We start from the raw sequence: 22,514 nt of genomic DNA, 5'->3' as shown, positions 1-22,514 counted from the left end.
TATTGCCAACTCCTTTATACTGATCAGTGATTAAGATCATAGGCTCTGTCAGACTTTAAATATCAGATCTGATACTTCCTAGTTATGTTTTTTGTGGACAAGTTACCCATTGGTTGTTTCTGTCTCCCTATTCATAAAATTGTGACAGTAGTATTCTTCATAGGGCTACCAAGAGCGAATGATATGTTATCTCATTCTAGTATCTGACAAATTAAAATGCTCAGAGATATTATTTTTAATACTTTAATTGCTGAAATATTTTATCACACTTTCTATTGGTATGGGGGCTGTTTCTCACATATTTTTCTCTGTTAAAATATTATTAACTTCCACAGTCAAGATTGAAGTCATTCTATAAAGCCTTCTTTAATCCCTTGTGCAAAATTAAACACTTCTTTACACACCAGTAGCACTGAGTTTAAATCACTCAGAACACTTAACTCACATTTTCTCTATTAAGAGAGACACATCTTTTGTTAATTTTAAGTTTATTAAAGACTAAGACTACATTTTGTAATACTTTTTATCTCATACTTTGCATTGCACTAAGCAAATGAGCAATGGATATTTCCCAGAAGATGTATTTTTAAAAACTCAACACTCCCTAACCTATTTTCAAGGCTTTTAAAATATGTTTTGAATCAATCCATTCATATACAGTTTCCACATTTTTTCATATTTTCATCCATTTACTTAGAATTAAAGATATCAATTTTCTTTTTTAAGAAATTTAAAGTAGACATTTGCATTGTGCCCTTAATTATAATTAACTGCTTTTGAAAAGGGGGTTTCTCTACTTAACTTGATATAGAAGCCTAAATCTTTATTAAAAGTATATTTTTTCTAAATAAAATATATTTTCAATAACATTTGGCCCCAGGAAGCTGCCTAATTCCATTCATAGTTGATAGCTAATTCATTTTTTAATGGCAGCAATTCTTGATAACCAACACAAAAGTCGAATACAATTCTGATGTTTGAACTTAAAATGATGGCACTAATGAATGGATATGTAAATACAAGTAGCTCTTTTCAAAGTACAAAGTGTTTGGATAGCTTGATGTTTATTTTAGACTACAGTCCAATGCTTTTCATGCAAGATTTATTGTAAGTGTAACTATAAAAGGGAAATTTTCTTTCATTAAACAAGTTTTTGACTGGAAATAACTTTAATAATAAAAACAGAAATATTTTTCATAAATTATTAAGTTAAATAAGTGAAAAAGCAAGTTCATCCCAAGAATAAAAGAAAATTCCTAAAGCAAACCTCATATCTAACTAGATGACCCAATCATATGTTACATGATTATTCCATCTTATTTACTCAAAGAAAAACTCAGGAGAAAAGAATAAGAAATTTCAAACATGTATAAATGATTCTGTGACTATGTATTTAGTATATATTTTCAAAATATAGTTACCTCACCCACAATAAAAATGTCTTCTTTTATACAAATTACCTGACTATAATCTATGTAGGACTTGGAAACAAACTAACAAGGAATTTTCTTTCTTTATGGTCATTTATAATGAGAGTAATGTTCTTGTTTTAATGTTGAGAAAATGCCTTAATCAAAAGTCACTTTTCTGTTCCAAATCCTAGCACTTTGGGAGGCTGAGGTGGGCAGATCACAAGGTCAAGAGATAGAGACCATCCAGGCTAATATGGTGAAATTCTATCTCTACTAAAAACACACAAAAAAATAGCCAGGTGTGGTCGCATATGCCTGTAGTCACAGCTACTCACGAGGCTGAGGCAGGAAAATCACTTGAACCCAGGAGGTGGAGGTTGCAGTGAGCCGCAATCATGCCACTGTACTGCAGCCTCAGCAACAAAATGAGAGTCCGTATCAAAAAAAAAAAAAAAAAAAAAAAAAAAAAAAAAAAAAAAAAAAAAAAAAAAAAGTTACCTTCTGTTCTTTATTTCATAGGACTATTTTCATAGTACTAACTAAAAGCACCATGGTATGCATATACCTATGTAATAAACTTGCACATTCTGCACATGTACCCCGGAACTTAAAGCATAATAATAATAAGAGTTAAGGTTTATAAATTTATTATTTCAATACATGTTTGATCATAGGCCATAAGAATACCATTTAAGTTATAAAGCCCACAGATAATACTGTAAGAAAATTAACCAAGGCTTATTCAGCAAGTTGATTACAGAGAATTTACTATGTTCGCTAAATAATCCTATCAGGGAATTTCAGACTTCTGTTGGGTTCAATCCTTACTTTTACTGATGAGCCAATTATTTTTAATATCCCTTTTGTTTATTTTATTCATTTCAGTCTCTTAGTCTGTATTCTGTGACCCTTTAATAACATGAATTAAGCAACAAAAATAAGGATTTCCGTCTTGGAGACAAAGGAGTATGTTTCCAGAGAGTGCCACAGACTTTGGCTGAAGCCTCTCCACCAAGTTTAATGGGACTCTGGCTGCCAAAACCCCATGCAATGATTGAATGTTTAGGGCTAAATGTAACTGCCACTTGCTCTCCCTCCCGGGGAGTCCACAGCAGCTCTTTCTTATTTGTTGCTTCCCAGATTCCTGCCAACTTGTTTGTTCTCTGTTCTATTGATGGCACTTTCTGGCTGACTCTTGTGTAACTGTTCTCCAATATTGTTCACATTGCTGGGTAGCTTAGCATGAGAAGGCAATTTTTAAAATGTTTATTTACTTATTTGCCAAGAAAAGTAAGTTATGCTACAGGGAGTGAAATCTTCTCTAATTTTTTCAGAAAAATGTAAAAACTGAGCCCATCCATACTGAACAGAAAATTTTTCTAAGACTCTTTCTCAAGACAACCTCTAAGAAAACACATGTTTCAAAATATGCATTCTTTAAAAAGATCTGTCCATTTTCCCTCATTTGGTCATACTCATCTATATTTTACTTCTCCCCCTAAAGACACAAATAAGAGGCAAGTATAGGATAAGATCTCTGGATTAAAAAAAAAAAGATAGATACGTTCAGAAAAATATATGTCAACCAAAATATTATTTGGTTTAGTTTTTAACGAAGCACCAGTAAATATACTGAGACGAAGAGTTGTCTTCTCAAATTATGGTAAATTTAGGGACAATGCTTTGTGTTTTACCTTGGAAGATTAAATAAATAGTTTTTGTAGTACTGAATACTTTTGTGAGATTTTCTACATAGATAACATACAATATGAACTGTATGATGATATAATTTTAGTGATTCCAAGGAGCTAAGTACTCAGTAGATATTAAAATCTACACAAGGGTGTAAGCAAGATCTTTCAGATTTCATTTAGCCAACTAATAGAAAGAGGTAAATTTTCAGTGTTCTAGGGTTATCCAATATGATCTTCTGCATTATACAGAGGTATACATAGTTTTGAAAGGGAAGAAAGACAGTGTTGTTTTTATGACTAAATTCCCATTATTAGAAAAATCAAGATGTAATAGAGTCAGATTCTCTCCAGAAACATTTGTAAACTGAGCATTAAGTGGTACAAGCATTTATATTTAAACTTCACTTTATACCAAAATGTTGGACTTAAACACAGTAACTTAAATACCTAAGAAGACTATGACAAAACAAGAAAACCACAAATAACAATGAATAATTTCCTTGAAATTTTTAAGATTTCATGAAATTGCTTCTCATGCAAATATCAGCTTACAAAACTCACACAAATTATAAACACTTACCATATTCACTATCATAGAATATAATGAACTTCTGCCAGGCATACTCTGTGACCACTCTTAAGATAACGTCATTCAAGTAGACAGGTGGACGAACTGAGAGAGTGTAGTCATCATTCCTGTTGCTCCGCGTGAGTCCACAGCCACTCCTTGGGGTCCCAGCTGTTGAGCGCTGAATGAAGAGGTGGGGGATATGCATGGCATCTGCCAGAGACTGGAGGGATCCTGCTGATGTACAGCCAATGGAGCTGACCAGGGCCAAGATGCCTTGATTCATAAGTTCACAGGCTGTAAGAAAGCACAGTAATATTCAAAATGTCAGTGGGTTTCACATATTTTCCCTCTTTGAGAAGCAGTGGATAGATAAAGCTTACAGATTTTTATACAGGTATGCAAATGTTTTAGAAAAGAACATTCTATATGAGGAGATCCTCAAATTACAAAGTGCTACTGGTATTTCAAGAATTCTGCTCTTATTAGCTATGTGACTTGTGCAAATTACTTAGCTTCTCTTTGCTCAGTTTCATCAACTGTAAAGAGGGTAAAATTATGAATCTTCCAGGATTATTGCAAGGATTAGAGAAAATACAGTGTCTGTTATTTGCCTCTCACATGATAAACATTCAATTAGTGGGAGATAAACTTTTATAATTATCAATTTATAATTCAGAGTAAAGATAATTCCCTACTGAATGTATAATACAAAGTTTCAAAAAGTAGATAATAAGTAAACTGGTGCGTAAATGGAAAGATGAAGGTTTGGAGGAAAGCATTTCTGGCCACAGAAAACAGTTATTCTGGTATCTAAAAACTTGATTACATTGCCCCTTTTCATAAATTGGAGAAATAAAAATGTTTTTGTTCTTTTCTTTGACAGTAAGAAAACTTATGGTCAAATCAAATCAAATACTAAATTGTAGCCACTGTCTCATTCTGGTTCCCAGATCAACAATTTATAATTTCTACTATATGGTTACAATCTATTTTCACTTTAACTATTCTATGTGCATATCTCAAAAGGTACTGAAAACTGGATCAAATGTAAATTATAAGCATATATAAAGAAATTGCATACACAAAAAAAGAGTTGAGAGGTATAATGACAATCTTTGAAAAGATTAAAAATAAATTCAAAAATAAATGCAGAAGAAATCAATGAAGAAATTATTTTTATATTGCAAGCTCATTTGTTATAACTGGTTCAGCCTTATTATAGATTTTAGGCATTCTAGGTATAACATTCTTAAGATTCAAAATTTATTATGGATTGTTTTACATAGTTCTTTAAAAATTTAAAGGAAAACTTAATAGTAAGTACTTGTATATAATTAATTGGCCAGTTAATGAAGGCTGATTTAAAGTGCAAGCTTAAAAGTACTGTACTAATGATAAGCATATAATCATCAAATAAATTTATTATGATTAATGCCAAGCCAACCAATACATGCAAAATAAATAAATAATTATTAGAGCCATATTTTTCAAGCATTGCCTCATGAAAGAGATTATACTCATTTCCAATAAATGTGAAAGCATCAAGGATGGATGCTTCGTCTTCTTTTTTGTTGTTTGTTTGTTTGTTTGTTTGAGATGGAGTCTTGCTCTGTCACCCCGGCTGGAGTGCAATGGCATGATCTCAGCTCACTACAACCTCCACCTCCCAGGTTCAAGCAATTCTCCTGCCTCCGGCTAAGTTTTTTTTTTTTTTTTTTTTTTTTTTTTTGTATTTTTAGTAGAGACAGGTTTCACCATGTTGGTCAGGCTGGTGTCAAACTTCTGACACTATCATCTACCTGCCTCAGCCTCCCAAAATGCTGGGATTACAGGCATGAGCCACTGTGTCCGGCCCAGATGGATGCTTCTTAGGCCATAACATTTTGAGGTCTAATTTTAGCAAAAAATCACATGTTCTACTCATGTACATGAATTCAACTTTCATAGAAAATAATATGTTTATACTTAGAAGTTCAATAAATTAATACAAAAAGAGTAATCAAATTTTTAATTCATAACTTTCATATGTATGACCATTAATCATTTATATAAGCAAAAAGAAAGTCACTTTTTAGAAGAGATTTTGTTTGTAGCATTTAAAATGAAAATAAGAAAAGTGCCTTAATGTGTACACAGCTGGATTCAAACTTCAGATTACATCAATTACAGGTAATTAAATAAATATAATATTTTACATACTTCTACCACAAAACTTATAAAGTTATCAACATTGAAATTTGGAGAAAAATTTACTTTCACTATTATATTCTGTCACATATAACACTGTAGGAAAACTGACTGTTTTAATCTTCAGATTTAGAAGGATAAATTCCAAAATTAAAAGTCATACATTAATCTTGCTTAGCAGATAATTTGCTTTAGCATATATTCTTGTTTTTTTCAATCCACTGTTACTTTCTATTAATCTCCGTTAGAACACAAATTAAGCAAATACTAAAACCAGTTATTTTTTTATAAGAAAATGTGTTGTTTTTTGATTACTATTTGGTATTACTTATCATGCAATTTGTATTAGTAGGAATACCTGAAATTTTCCTACAAAATCAAAATAGAAATAATCAAAAATTATAGTCAGAAAACATATAATATCAGGTCTGGAAGATAATTTGGAGATCATGCAGTTGAAGGATGGAAAATTTGCTTTGCCTGCTGTGCTTATGATGACTTGTTGGTAAATTGGCATCCTGGAATGTTGTTTTGAGAGTTTGAGACTCAATAAGAAAAAGTATCAAAAGCATTTTGTTAGGTTTCTCATAGAAACAGACTGGGAGAGTAGTGGCCTGTGAGTTACAAATGAGCATCCCTCTGTTAGTACCCAACCCTTTATTGTCAAGAAATCACACACACACACACACACACACACACACACACACACACTTAAAGAACAAAATAGATGACCCAGCTCTCTAATCCACTGTCCACTGTCCTTTTCACCACAACAAGCATAAATGGAGAGTCTTGTATTTGTATCCTTAAAATTTTGCTTAGCAAAGACAAAGCTCTAAATTTGATAAAACTCAATTTGACATCGTTTTATTGTCCAGTTTGTTGAAAGGACAGATTCACAAGAAAAAAACAAACCCCTTCGAAAGTGGAGGAAGGATATGAACAGACGCTTTTCAAAAGAAGACATTTATGAGGCCAACAAACATAGGAAAAATGCTCATCATCATTGGTTATAAGAGAAACACAAGTCAAAACCACATGGAGATACCATCTTAGGCCAATTAGAATGGCAATCATTAAAATGTCTGGAGACAACAGATGCTGGAGAGGATTTGGAGAAGTAGGAACACTTTTGCACTATTAGTGAGAGTGTAAATTAGTTCAACCATTGTAGAAAACAGTGTGGCAATTCCTCAAGGACCTAGAAATAGAAATTCCATTTGACCCCGCAATCCCATTACTCGGTACATATCCAAAGGATTATAAATCATTCTATTATAAGGACACATGCACAGGTATGTTCATTGCAGCACTGTTTACAATAGCAAAGACCTGGAACTAACCTAAATGCCCATTGATGATAGACTGTACAAGAAAAATGTGGCACATATACACCATGGACTACTACAAAGCCATAAAAAACGATGAGTTTGTGTCCTTTGTAGAGACATGGATGAATCTGGAAACCATCATTCTCAGCAAACTGACACAAGAACAGAAAATCAAACACCGTATATAGCAAAGACCTGGAACCAACCCAAATGCCCAACGATGATAGACTGGATAGGGAAAATGTGGTACATATACACCATGGAATATTATGCAGCCATCAAAAACGATGAGTTCACGTCCTTTATAGGGACATGGATGAACCTGGAAATCATCATTCTCAGCAAACTGACACAAGAGCAGAAAATCAAACACCGTATATTCTCGCTCATAGGCGGGTGTTGAACAATGAGAACACATGGACACAGGGAGGGGAGCACTACACACTGGGGTCTGTTGGGGGGAAATGGGGGAGGGGCGGGGGGTGGGGAGGTGGGAAGAGATAGCATGGGGAGAAATGACAGATACAGGTGAGGGGACGGAAGGCAGCAAAGCACACTGCCATGTGTGTACCTATGCAACAATCTTGCATGTTCATCACATGTACCCCAAAACCTAAAATGCAATTAAAAAAAAAAAAAAAAAAAATGCTTTTTCAGCATTAGATGAAATTAAAAAAAAAAAAAAAAAAAAAGAACAGAAAATCAAACACTGCATGTTCTCACTCATAGGTGGGTGTTGAACAATGAGAACACATGGACACAGGGAGGGGAGCACTACACGCTGAGGTCCGTTGGAGGGGAATGGGGAGGGACAGTGGGGGGTAGAGAGGTTTGGAGGAATATCGTGGGAAGAAATGCCAGATACAGTTGATGGGGGTGATGGAGGCAGCAAACCACCTTTCCAAGTATGTACCTATGCAACAATCCTGCATGTTCTGCACATGTACCCCAGAACCTAAAGTGCAATTTTATATATATATATATATATATATATATATATATATATATATATATATATAAAGAAAGAAAGAAAGAAGGTAGTGACACTGAAGAGGAAAGGAAGACCTCACACGACTAAAATGAATTGGGACTGGACGACTCAAAATAAAACACTAGTTGTGCACATTTAAGAACGGGCCTCCACAGTAACCTGCCATTTCCCCTTCAAGGCTCTAATTTGAGGCCCATTTTGCCAAAACAAAATGTTGGTTGAAGCGTGGAAGATAGAAATTGATTTGCTCTGGAACTATAGGGACCTAGATAAAGGTTAGTATAAAAATTAGACTATAACTCATGTCAGCTGAAAGGAGATTTCAGTAAATAAAAGACTGCAATAAGAACAGAAACAAAGCTTAATAAAGCAGACTACCTTTTGCAAGAATTTCATGTCTTGACAATTAAAATACTTTATTATTATGAGTTGTAGTTTCACAGAGTGCATAGTCAGTTCATTAGATAAAGAATGGGAACTGAATTTGGAAGATCAGAACGTGTGTGTGTGTTTATCAACTACTTTAAATTAAAATAATCTAAACCTAGACCATCTCAATGGCGTATTTCTTTATCATTTTTTCAAGCTTTATGATTTATTTACACTATATATACACATATAAAAAAATCTGTATATACACCATATTGAAAAGCTTGCTGGTTTGTGACTCCAGCTGTTTGAGATTCTAACACTATCCAAGATGTTTCAAGTTTGAATTAACTGCCAAAAGCACACCTATTATTTTTATTATTTTTAATAGCAATTGCAATTAGCAACACTTTTACCCTTTGTGGTCACTCTACAGTTATGTAATTTAATTCTGCTCTATAAATGTGTATATTTAAGCTAAGTTATATTCGTGTAAACAATCATTTTCATTTCTTAAGCTAAGCATTTTGAGTCTTTTTTTTTCCTTAGTAAAATAAGACAAAAAATAAAACGCATAGAGTTAAAAAAATTTATTACCTCTTACTGAATACTCAGTGAGAACTCAGTGAAACATTTTTGGGTAGCATTATAGTTTTTGAACCCATATATTCTTTGTGATTTTTTTTTTCTGACTTGTTTATACTGACCAATTGGTCCTGATATAACTTCTTCCAGTGATGTTATGTCACATCAAGGCTTTAGCACATTACATTCATACACTGCTATGGTTTGAATGTGTCCCCCAAGTTTAGGTATTGAAAACTTGATCCCCAAAGTGGTGGTGTTGGGAGGTGCAACCTAATGGGATGTGTTTGGGTCATGGGGGCACTACCTGTTTGAATGAATTAATGCTATTATTGTGCCAGTGGGCTCCTTATAAAAGGACAGGTTTGCCCTCCTCTCACCTTTCTCTTGCCTTCTCTTTGGCCTTCCACCATAGGATGACACAGCAAGAAGGCCCTCTCCAGATACCAGTGTATTGATCTTGACTTCCCAGCCTCTAGAACTGTGAGAACGTTTCTGTTCCTTATAAATTACTCAGTCTCAGGTATTCTGTTATAGCAGCACAGAAGGGATGAAGACATACATATTCATCAAAATACACATCAACTTTCAACCCATGTACCAGGAACTTATCTGGAGATCAGACATTGTATGTGACTGGTTTTATTCTCAAAGAGCTCCCAGTCTGTCCATAGTCTTTCAAAATCTGCCCTGCATCACAATCAAAAGTGAAGACTAAAAACTAGAGATGACTAAGTCTACTCCTAGAGTATCTAGTTTATTCAGTACAGGCTTTTAATCACATATTTGCATTATAAAATGTTACCTGAATAGTTCTGATGTGTAACCCTTTCTGAAAACATTAGCCTGGTGGATTGTAACTGCAATGCTCTTTGAAGTGGTTGCTGCAGAACACCTAATATTTGTTGACTTTTTATTACTTTTCTCAATAATTTTTCAGTCATATTCAACAAAGACTAAAACTGGTCAGTGGAATTTCACTATTTTTGTATTGTTTCGATGACAACTAAATATAATCTAATTTATTTTTCTCTGTTTATTTCATTAATGAATCACAAACATAATATTGATGATTGCTTTTTAAATCTTCTAACAAAAAGCTCCAGACATTTGCTTTTATACTTCTAGGAATACAGTAAGAGAAAACAATTTCAACTTATCTAGACATTTAGAATTCTCTGCAAATATAATTTTAAGCAACCATTTGAGATGTGACATTTAAAAGATGGTCTATATTTGGGACATCATCAATGTAGTTTGCCAGAAATAAAATCATCTGGACCAATTTCTCCAAATAAAGCTTGTCTTTATATATAAATAGTGTTACAAGGTCCAATTTAATTATAATTATCTACTTAGGAAATGAAAATACAAAAAAATATTTATTTTAATTAAAAAGTATTAAGATTGTGTTCCTTCTTACAAAATAAAAGTGCTAAAATGGTTCATTACCAGCCATCAAATGAATTCAGCTGAGTAATTTTCAGTCAACTACTTTTTTACTCATCTAAAGCCAACATGAACCTTTAATTATAATTAGTGATCCAAATCTGAGAAGAATTAAACATTTAACCTGGAACATATTATAAGTTACCTTATTTTCCAATTTATATCTCTAACAACCCTGTGCAGAAAAGCTCTTATTATTCCCATTTTCAAGTAAGAAAATTCTGACTCAGTGACATACCACTAGTAAATTCAAAACGCTAGTACATGCAGAGATGGGATTCAAACCTGGCTTAGATTAAAACGTCTGGGCCATAATGAACTACAAAATAAATCATTATTTTTAAACATAAAAGGCCATATAAAAATTTAAAAGGATTTTAACTCTCCCTTATTACAAAATTCAGAAAAATTCAGCCTCCCAGATATAGAAAAGAAAACAAAAAGAAAGAAAAGAAAAGAAAAGAAGAAATAAGAATAATCCTTAACAGGGCTTTCTTTTTTAAAAAAGTTTGAGTTGGGGATTAAAAGATTGATTCTTTATGGTTTCAGCTCCATGTGTTTTTAAAGGCAACAAGGCTGCCAAATGGTACTGAGAAGAACCTAGAAGCTACTGAGTACATTTCAATTAAAGCTAAAGTGATTCTACCATCATTGATGTAATAAAAATGATAATAATGAAATATTACTTTATTTTTATTTTGTTTGGAGTTTACAAAATGGTTTCACATACATTTTATCATTTGATTAGCATGGCTAGATTGGTTATATTCCTATTCCCCTTTATTCAAAGCTAAATTGAGGCTTATTTTTACATTGCTATTAAGTAATAAAGACAAGGCTGGAACACATATTTTTTGATGTTTACTTTGTGTATTTTCATATAATTTATATAAGTTTTATACAATTTATATACAAAATAAATTTAAAATACAAGACAAAATTATTAAATATGCTATATATATATATATATATTTATAGTTTTTCTATGATATATTTCATAGCTTCTGTTAAGGAAATTCAGATCAATGCCCTATCATTTATGTTAGTAACAATTCTTCAAAGAACACATCTATATTTGCATATATATATCCACATATTATATATGTAAAATGTATTTTTTATCAGACAAGTGCCAGGTACATAGGGTGCAAGATGGCCCAAAAAAGGTAAGAGTATCATGGGTGAGACAGAAGATATTCATGTGAATGTATGAGGTACTGAGTAAGTGCTAGGCCAAAAGATAACATTATTCCATGATAGCACAAAACCATTTTTCCAAAACTGGAGATTGGAGAAGCATTTGCTACAGAATTGAATATAGAGATGCAGTTTGAAGGATAAGTAGGAACTAATTAAGTGGATGGAAGTTATCTTAATGGAAAACAGTAAAGAAAATGTTTCCAAACGAAGAAATTGAATGTGCAAATATCCTGTAACACAAAGATAATGAAATACCAGAAAGGCAGAAAGAGGAGCCAAGTGGCTGGAGTGCAGAGAGCACAGTAGAGAGTTGTGCAAAGTGAGAATGGAGGAGTAGGCAATAATATAATCTTTGAGAGAGTTTGTAATTTTGTTATTAATACAAAGGAGAACTTTAAACGTCTTAGTGCCAACCTTTATCTGCATTTATATAACTGCCTTTCGTCTTGTATTTCAAATTTATTTATTATTTATGTAGCTTTCCAAAAATTTTAAAATTATATACAATGAAATTGTCAGTCTTGTAGGAATATTTTGCTTCATACTGTGTTTAGAAAGGCCTTTTCCCAATAGTCTGCAGATTTATAAAATTATCAGTTTATCTAAAACAACACCTTCTCTGTCCTATATTCCATAACTGGCAGCTGATGAAAGATACAGAAAGATAAACACCATCTCTAATAACTTTAGGAATCTAGATGAATGTAGAATGTTGTATCTGATCTTTATAGATAACAATTAATCTTCACCTTCATAATCATAATCATAACAAGCAAAGAGTGAGGATTAAACATAATTGTTGCAGGAATAATTCAGATCATATTACATGTCTGTCTTTAAAACTTTCAATTATTTTATAGAAATTTTATTTATTAAAATTATTGTTCTGTATAATATAAAACATGTTGTATTTTAAACTGATTCTTTCTGGATGAATGACTGGATATTTAATATATTCCAGAAAAATTATATCCCATAAAAATAAGAACAAAATCTTGAGAAAGATGTGGGGAACAGTGTTTTTATGTTTCTGTAAGACAAAGAGAATGACAAGAATGGTATTTTACATTGGTTTCTCAGTTATTGCTATTTATCTAGACTGTCAGAACCCAATCGCAGAAGTCATCTTTAATTATTTCTTCTCTTTTGTTTCTCATGCTCCTCCATCTCAACTTGGTTATCACATGATGTTAATTTGACTACTAATGTTTCTCAAAACTCTTCTTTTCTTGATATATCTGCTGCCAGTTCCTTAATTCAAATGATATCACCACATACTCATTTACCAAAACTGTCTTTAAGCTGGTCTGATTTTGCAGCACTGAGCCTAGAGTTTAACCTTTCTTCAATCATCTATACTGTAAACAATCATATCTATGTTTTAATGGCTTTATGTCATTCCCATGTTTTAAAGGTCATCAATAAGAGACTGAGGAACTGTTACAAACTACAAGAGACCAAGTAGGAATGACAATTTAATGAAATATAAGATCTTAGACAAAAATCCTGAAACAGAAAGAAAAAAAAAAAAGTCATTAATAAAGAAGTTGGGCTGAGGTGGGTGAATCACCTGAGGTCAGGAGTTCAAGACCAGTCTGACCAATATGGTGAAACACCATCTCTACTAATAATACAAAAATTTGCCGAGCGTGGTGGCATCGGCCTGTAGTCCCAGCTACTCAGGAGGCTGAGGCAGGAAAATCGCTTGAACCCAGGGTTGGAGGTTGCAGTGAGCTGAGATCACACCATTGCACTCCAGCCTGGGTGACAGAGAGACTCCATAACGACAACTGAAAAAGAGGCTGGTGAATTTTGAACAAGGTCTGTGGTTCAGTTAATAATACTGTGCCAATGTTCAATGACTGTTCTTGATAATTTTTCTTTCATTATAGAAGATGTTAACATGAGGAAGAGTGGTGTGAATGATATAAGGAAATTCTTTTTACCATTGTCGCATTTTTCTGAAAATCTAAAACCAATTTAAAATAAAATTTTAAACAAAAACTTCCAATGTCACCATACTACTTCTGCAAGTGAAAGCCAAACTCTTAGCATGGCATATAGTATTCTTTATTACGTGGGACTGATTTACATTTTCATGCTCATCTCCAGCTCCTTGCCTTGTTAAGGTATCTTCCTGCCATTCCACACACTCCCCTACCACCATGCTATTTTAATTACCTTATTTCTTCAGCAGCTTATGTGCTTATAAAAAGAGGTAACTTTGACATCCTTAACAATACTGAGTATTCCAATTCATAAGCATGGTATATAACTTCCTTTATTTAGCTTTTTAAAGATTTCCTTCCAGCAGTATTTTGTAGTATTCAGTGTACAGATCTTGTGCCTTTGTCAGTTTATTTCTAAGTATTGTATAATTTTATATTCTATTGTTAGTGGTACTTTTTTAATTTCCAAATTTCATTGCCAGAAAATATGGAAATACATAAGATTTTGTGTATGGATCTTATATCATGCAACCTTTTAAAACTCAGTTCTTCTAGTTTCCTTTTCTGAAGGATTTTCTACAGAGAGAATCATGTATTCTACAAAAAAAGGCAGTTTTACTTCTTCCTTTCCAATCTATATACTTTTTTTTTTCCCATGCCTTATCACACTAGCTGGTACCACCAGTCCAATTTTAAATAGTTGTAGTAACAGCAGCCCCCTTCTCCTTCTCCTCATCTTTTAGGGGAAAATATTCAGTCTTTCACAATTGAAAATAATGTAACCTGGAGGTTTTTGGATTATGCTCTTTATGAGTTTGAGGAAGTCCCCTTTTATTGCTGAGAATAGAGTTTGCTCAGGAATAGAATAGTTCAGAGTTATCAGGAATGGGTATTGGATTTTATTGAAAGTTTTTTCTGCATCTATTGAGAAAACCATATGGTTTTTCTTTTTTAGTCTGCTAATATGGGCAATTACATTGATTGATTTCTGAATGTTAAATTATCCTTGCAAGGATAATGCTGGCCTCAGTAAATGAGTTAGAATGTAGTCACACATTTTCAATTTTCTGGAAGAGTTTGTGTATAATTAATGTTATTTTTCCTGAAAAGTTGGTAGAACTCACCAGAGAAACTTTCTGGGCCTGGAGTTTTAATAGTGAGAGAATTTATAATTATAAAATCAGTTTTAGAAACAGATATAGGTATATTCAGCTTATCTATTGTCTTGGTAACTTCTATTTCAAGGAATTTGCATTTTTCATCTAAATTGTCAGATTTACTGACATAAAGGTGTTCATGATTTTTTTTTTCTTTTTTTTTATTGCATTTTAGGTTTTGGGGTACATGTGAAGAACATGCAAGATTCTTGCATAGGTACACACGTGGCAGTGTGATTTGCTGCCTTCCTCCCCATCACCTATATCTGGCATTTCTCCCCATGCTATCTCTCCCCAACTCCCCACCCCCAACTGTCCCTCCCCTATTTCCCCCCAACAGACCCCAGTGTGTACTGCTCCCCTCCCTGTGTCCATGTGTTCTCATTGTTCAACACCCACCTACGAGTGAGAACGTGTGGTGTTTGATTTTCTGCTCTTGTGTCAGTTTACTGAGAATGATGGTTTCCAGGTTCATCCATGTCCCTACAAAGGACACTGGTGTTCGTGATATTTTCTTGAAATTTGAAGTAATATTGGCTCTCTCTTTACTGATATTGATAATTTATATCAATGTCACGGCTTCTTTTTCTGCCTCTTGGAAGCGCTTCCAGTGTCACTAGTCACACTTTGTATGGGTCCTTGTTATTATCCAAGGTTTGCCATATTGCACTAAACTTGGTGGAAAATATGCAAGAACTGTGAGAGTTTACTTTTTACTGTAATATACAATTTACTGGAGAGACAAACGGCTCACACCATGTTACTTGTAACACTTAAGCTCACCACAATTGCAACTGGAGTTGGCTCTGAAATTATCACAGTGGTACAATATGCGCTACAGTTAATTTTATGCAGTTTTAATTAAATGCCCATTTACACATTTGCTTATATTTCTTTACACTGGGCATGACGCCATGTAAGGTCTGTAAGTGTATCTGTAAGTTTCGATACATTTTAACCTTCCATAATAGATTTGTGTGAATTTTATAGTAGTAAATGATAGACTAGTATCTAGTCATAAAATAGACTTGTATCCAGTTTACTTTATGAATTCATGACCTACCTAAACTTTTATTTTTTAAATATTTCTAGACTATACCATTCATACATGAGTTTTTTTCAAATTGTTGCAAACCTCCAAGAAATTTTCCAATATATTTATTTAAAAATCTGCATAAAAGTGGGCCTGCACAGTTCAAACTCCTACTACTCAAGGCCCAAATGTGCCATGCCTGGTCCCCTACAGCCATAGGATCACTAAGAGAACTCTGTTGCATATTCTTCTGATCTCAACTTTCTCAAGAGCACTGGCTGGAAGAGTACAGCAATAGCTTGCAAATAAATAGAAGCTCCTCTTGTGTCTGCTTTTCCAACTAAGTCATGGTAGTTCACATTTAGCCTTTATGAGTTCATAAAAATTGCAAGTGATTCTTTCTAGCCTGTATGGAAGACAGTAACCTCTTGCTCCTAGGTTATCTCTGGGCTGTACTGTTTTTTTTTTTGTTTGTTTTCTGTCCCTTTTTGAAAGAACTTGTATCTCTTTGGATTTCAGGTTATTTGGTTACTTTAAGAAAAGTTACAGCTTTAAAAAATTTAGAATTTAATAGATTTTTGGCTTTTTCTCATTTTGCAGGTGGGGAAAAGTGTTTTGTATCTTTTTACATTCAAAGCAGAGGAGGAAGTTTAACTACTCCTTAATTATTCCTATAACATATTTAAGTCTTTGTTGTATTGTAGTTACCTTTATGTGTCTAGTCTTCTGGATTTGACACTGTATTTTCCAATGCTTTTTTGAAATCCAGTACTTTGTACCTTACAAAATCAATCACAATTTTTAATTACATTTAAACAGAGTTTAAGTATTAATTTTGATTAGAAAGTGTACTGCTTCTGAATGGCACGGTGATAATTTTTTTCTTTTATGAATATTTTATCTATTGATGGCTTTTCCATTAAGGCACACACACTACATGAAGAGAAATCCTAATTCTTCAGGAGAACTCTCTTATCATGGCCCACAGGCCCTTTATAAGCTTCTGCCTGGCCATGAATATAACCTAAACTCCTATTTCCATCAGCCTTTCTCACTCTTCTTTGGCTCCCTCATTGGTCACACTGTTCTGTGAATTCACTTTTCCTTCTATTTCTTCTACGTGGAGTACTCTGCACCCAGACATGCCTTCGTCTTATTTCTTCATGCAAATCCTCAGTTTCTGAAGCCCCTCTTATTAGTATCCCTATTGCTCTCTATCTCTTGATCTTACTTAATATTTTCCTTAACAGTCATCATCATTTGACTGTATTTTATATATCTGTTTCTCTATTTTTACTCTTTCTTCCTCACTAAAATATAAGCTACATAAGAGCAGGAGCTTTATGTGTTTTGCTTAGTGCATTATGCCCTAAACCTAGAACACAGATTGGTCTGTTTTAGGCACTTAATGAACATATGGTGAATGAATAATTGAGTAAACAGGAAAGGTGTCATCTAATCATCAAAGCAGACATGGTGTAAGGTAGGTTAGTTATGCTATAAATGTCCTGTTAGCCCCAGTAGCTCATTTTATATTATTCAGATTCTACTGTTTACAGAAATAAGCCACTCCTGCTGATAAAGAAGATCCCTAAATGGGGTCAACAATAGTATGAGGAACAGAGTGGAAAGAATCTGTCCATCATAAGAAAAGTGTTGTTTAGCATTCCTTATGCACGCTATTTGAAAATATTGATGTTATTTTGTAATAAGACTAGAATATGTAAGTTCCATGAGAGGAAAGAGGTGTATTTTTAAAAATTTAAATGTGCTTGGCATATAGAAGAGTTCAGTAAATATTTCTTAAACTGTGAGTATAATGCAATGTGTAATAATTTAGAACATTTAATTCATAGCTAGAAATTCATAGCTAGCATACTCCACAAAATCTTTTGTAGTGGTAATATATCAAGTACAGCCTGTTGCCTGCTTAGTCTGTAAACATTCATTTCAAAAGTGCCTGAAGTTTTATTAGACTAAAATAATCTTGTAATAAGATGTATTTTAGATCATTTTAAACTTGGCAGAAGAATGTATTTTGGTTTAAAATGAACTAAAATGGCTATTCTATTTATTTTATAGCAACTATCAAAACTCATATGACTTGTAATATAGTATATTCATTCTAATTTATTATGATTTCTTTTTCTCTTCTATCTTTAATCAGTGATTCTGTCATGATCTGATTAAGACATATAGTTGGCAGCTGGAGCTAGATCACAGTTATCTATTCATGAATCAATCATTATTATCACAATTTTTTGATAATCACATTTCACTTAGCATAAAATGCATTTGGATTTATTCTCTGCCAGGAAGTAATCTTTTACCATCTGCAGTTTGTTATCATATTCTAATTTCACTAATAATGCCTTTCAACTTAGTAGGAGAAGCATTTCTATTTCTGGGGGAAAAAAAAAATGTCTATGCACTTTACAAAGCTACGGAACAGTGCATGAGGTCAGAAACACTATTTAATGGTTAGCTTGGCCCCTGCTAGCAGCAATTATGAAGTGAAAGGGGACAATTCCTGAAAAATATAGTATAAAATTTGTGGCAACTTTTCAAAAGACAGCTTTTCACTCAGTCATGTGGACTCCTTTCTCTGATATGCTTTTATAAGTAGTATTGTGCAAGTTGTTTAAAAGGGCTGTATTTAAATCTTTATCACTAATACTTTCTGTGTGCAACTTAAATATAAAAATATAACGTTTCTTCTAAGGGAAGACGAATCAAAATACTAGGCTAACATGAGAATCTTTCTAACTATTGATATCTGCATTTAAAAAAGTAAAAACCAAAAACCAAATACCAAAAACCAAGTAAGCTTCCATTTTTCCTACTATTGCCTAGGAACTGTTGATTTCAGAGAAAAAGCATCAGTAAATGTGTTTGTTCTATAATCCAGGGACCTAAGGTGTAAGTAAGGAATCTCGATTTTTAGTTCCTGTTCAGATGTAAGTCAGTGCTGTGCCTTGGGCAATAGTCATTTTTCTCTTTGGGTTTCAGTTTTTTCAGGCATTAAAGGTAGTGATTGACTGACAAGATGGTTTTCAGGTACCTCTCTCAGGAGACAGCATAATGATATTTCTCTCTTACTCTCTTTTCCTTGCTTCAATTACTGACCAATCCTTCCTCTAGCTGACACATTCTAACTTAATTGGTCACATTTTGACCTGAGAAAATTCTACTTCTTCAAAGTGGCTTTACGTACTCAGGATTCATCATCAGACATTTTTACTTTCCTGTTTCTATGTTGGCACTGGGTGCTGCTAGAGAATCCATATACCCTTGTAAGCTTACAGTGATAGGAGTATGATGAAATCTATTTATAATATGCCTTTTAAAAAACATCCTGGTATTTTGGATATGTTTCCACCTACTCTGTAAAGGTTTATGAACTTTTCAAAGAAATGCTATCCATTTACAATGAAACTATTTTCTTCTAAATATATATATATACATATAATATCACATAATATATGTCAATATTATATGGATTAATATAGTTTGTATGTTGTTCTCACCCAAAACTAATATTGAAATGTAATCTCTAATGTTGGAGGTGGGGTCTTGTGAGAGGTGCTTGGATCATGGAAGCGGCTTCTCATGAATGTTTAGTACTAGCCCCTTGGTACTGCCCTCATGATAGTGAGTGAGTTTTGAGAGATCTGGTCACTTAAAAGTGTGTAGTGCCTCCCTCCTCTCTCTCTTGTTTCTGTTCTGTCCATGTGACATGCCTGCTCCTCCTTCACCTTCTACTGTGATTATAAGTTTCCTGAGGCATCCCCAGAAGCCAAACGGATGCCAGCATCATGCTTCCTGTACAGCCTGCAGAACCATGAGACAAATTAATCTCCTTTCTTTATGAATTACCCAATATCAGGGATTTCTTCATAGCAATGCAATAATGAAATAATACATGGATGCATATAAAATTACAAGTAACACCTTCTCTTCTCACACACCTCCCTCCAAAACAGAAAAGAGCTAACACTCTAACATAAAATTACTGAGAATTTTCTTTTTTTATATAAATAGGACGGACTACTTTGAGTAGGAGATTAAGTTTCTTCTGGATATATATCAAAGAAGCAGTCTCTAGAAATGACATTTCTGATGAAGACATTCTCTTCACTATGGCTTTACAGGAAACACTATAATCTTGTATAATTGATTACACATACTATTACATACTGCTCTGAACTCTTTTCATAAATGATATCCATAGAAAATGTTTTAATGAGAATTAGATGTTCCAATTGCAAAAAAATGTTTTAACAGTAATAATACTTTCCATAATTCTGAAAATTTCATTTTCAAGCCTTTTAAATCTCTTTACACCCACAAATGTGGCAAATAGAGTACAATAATCACTCTTTACACATACTTGTACACAGTGATCATTGTACTCTATTTGCCTCCTACGGTTTTTGCTAGTGACAAATTAAAACATTGTATCAAAAATCCTTTCAAGAGCAAAGTTATACTTTACTATAACTTGTATTACCATTATTCATGTTTGTTTAAACTGAAGGATCCTAAAGTATAGCTTAGCATAAAATACATTTGAATTTATTTGGCATTTTTGATTATTGAAGGTCATAATCATTGGGAGATTAAAGTCTATAACCAGACATTCAATCTACTATTAAGGATATTCCCAAATGAGTAACAAAAAATATAATGCAAAGTCTTCACACTCTTTAGTAACTTATAGCTGCATTGAAGATTCTAGGCTATTCAACATTAAACAAATATAGGTGAAATATTTTAGAAAGGTATATAAATATGTAAATATTACTTAGGTTCAAATAGAACACATGTTGTAATATGATTTAGACTAATTTAGCCTAAACTAGTTGGATAATCTTTTGCTTAAGAAGCACATTAACTCTTAAGTCCTTTATTGGGGTATCAGTTTTAATTCATTTTTTTATTGGCACAGTGTCCCTGTTTAATAAATATTTGTTGAACAAATAATAAGGTGGCTCTTGGAAGTTTGATTTTTTTCTAAGTAAAGAGGAAAACCTTGTTCCTGATCTTTGTTTGAGCTAAAATAAGGTAATCATATGTGCTATGGTCTGAATGTATGTGTTCCCCCCAAATTCATATAATAAAGTCTCCCTCAAGGTGATGATATTAGATGTGGGGTCTTTGGGAGGTGACTAGGTCAAGAGACCAGAGACTTATAACCAGATGAAATGACTTCAATGGGATTAGTACCCTTATAATAGAAGCCTAATGGAGCTTCCTTCCCCTTCCACAATAACAGAACACGGGCCCTACAAGACATCAGATCTACTGGCACTTTGATGCTGGACTTCCCAGCCTCCAGAACTGTGAGAGATATATTTCTATTGTTTATAAATTACCCAATCAAAGGTATTTTGTTAGAGAAGCCTGAATTAACTAAGACAATAAGTGTGCTTGGCAAAAGAGATAATTTAAGAATTAATGGAAATACCGTCTCAGAAAACATGTACTATCTCTAGGTTTGTTGACGACCTCACTGCAAATAGCTCAACTTGTAATGCAGTAATCAGAGAAGGGCTTGTCATTGTACAGTAATCCCCCCTTATTTACAGTTTTGTTTTCCATGGCTTTAGTTACCCGGAGTCAACCATGGTCTGAAAATACTAAATAGAAAATTCTAGAAATAAGCAATTCATAAGTTTTAAACTGCATACCATTCTGAGTAGCACAATAAAATCTGACACCACCCTGCATTTTCCCACCCAGGACATGAATCATCACTTTGTCCAGTGTATGCACACGGTATATGCTGCCTACTTATTAGCCACACAGTAGTCATCTGGGTTACAAGATAGACTATCTCCATTATTAAGAAAAATAAGTAGTGCTTGTGTTCAAGTAACTCTGATTTTACTTTATAGTGGCCCCAAAGTGCAAGAATAGCGATGCTGACAACTTGAATATACCAAAGAGAAACTGTAAGGTGCTTCCTTTAAAGGAAAAGACAAATTCACACATGGTACATATAGGCTACAGTACTATCTATAGTTTCAGGCATCTACCAGAAATCTTTGATGTATCCTCTGTAAACAAGGGAGGACCAATGTATTAATTTAAGAGAAGGAATTTCATAGAGCACCAGGAATTATAAATATCATGGAGAGTAGTCATTTCTACGTTAGGCAGAGAGAAATGTTCATCAAATAATCATCTATTTACTGACCAAATGTTTAACAGTAATGAGAGGAACAGATGTAGTTAAATTACAATGTTACTTTTCTCTACATATCTTAGTACCATCTCATCTTAATTTTCCATGAAATCTTCATAAAAAGAAAGAACAAATACCATTTTGATAACACTTAGGACACTGTATAATCTAAACTCTGGTGTGCTGGTTACACACGTGTGCTCTGAGTTTTAATTCTGGTTCTATGCTTTTTAGCAGTAAAACTTAAGAAAGTTACTTAACCTCCCTGGGTTTTAGTTTCCTCATCTCTAAAGTGGAAATGCTATCAACACACACCACACACCACCAAGGATCACTATGGGAAGTGGATGAGATAATATATCTTAGAGCAGTGCCTGATACATAGTGAGTGAATACTCA

At 33.4% G+C, this 22,514-nt stretch overlaps 1 protein-coding gene across 4 annotated transcripts in view; it reads right to left on the bottom strand.

Moving 5' to 3' along the window:
• The window catches only part of GRID2 (glutamate ionotropic receptor delta type subunit 2), a 1,500,723-nt gene that overhangs the window by 710,075 nt on the left and 768,134 nt on the right, over positions 1 to 22,514 (bottom strand). For all 4 annotated transcript variants that reach the window (XM_074396451.1, XM_003924021.4, XM_074396449.1 and 1 more), the window contains one exon: positions 3,687 to 3,971. In XM_074396451.1, coding sequence (XP_074252552.1) covers positions 3,687 to 3,971 — 285 coding nt within the window. The remainder of the gene's footprint in view (positions 1 to 3,686; positions 3,972 to 22,514) is intronic.

The sequence above is a fragment of the Saimiri boliviensis genome, chromosome 3, assembly GCF_048565385.1.
Source record: "Saimiri boliviensis isolate mSaiBol1 chromosome 3, mSaiBol1.pri, whole genome shotgun sequence".
NCBI lineage: Eukaryota > Metazoa > Chordata > Mammalia > Primates > Cebidae > Saimiri > Saimiri boliviensis.
The sequence above is the reverse complement of the archived record's forward strand: the minus strand, read 5'-3'. Positions and strand labels throughout refer to the sequence as shown.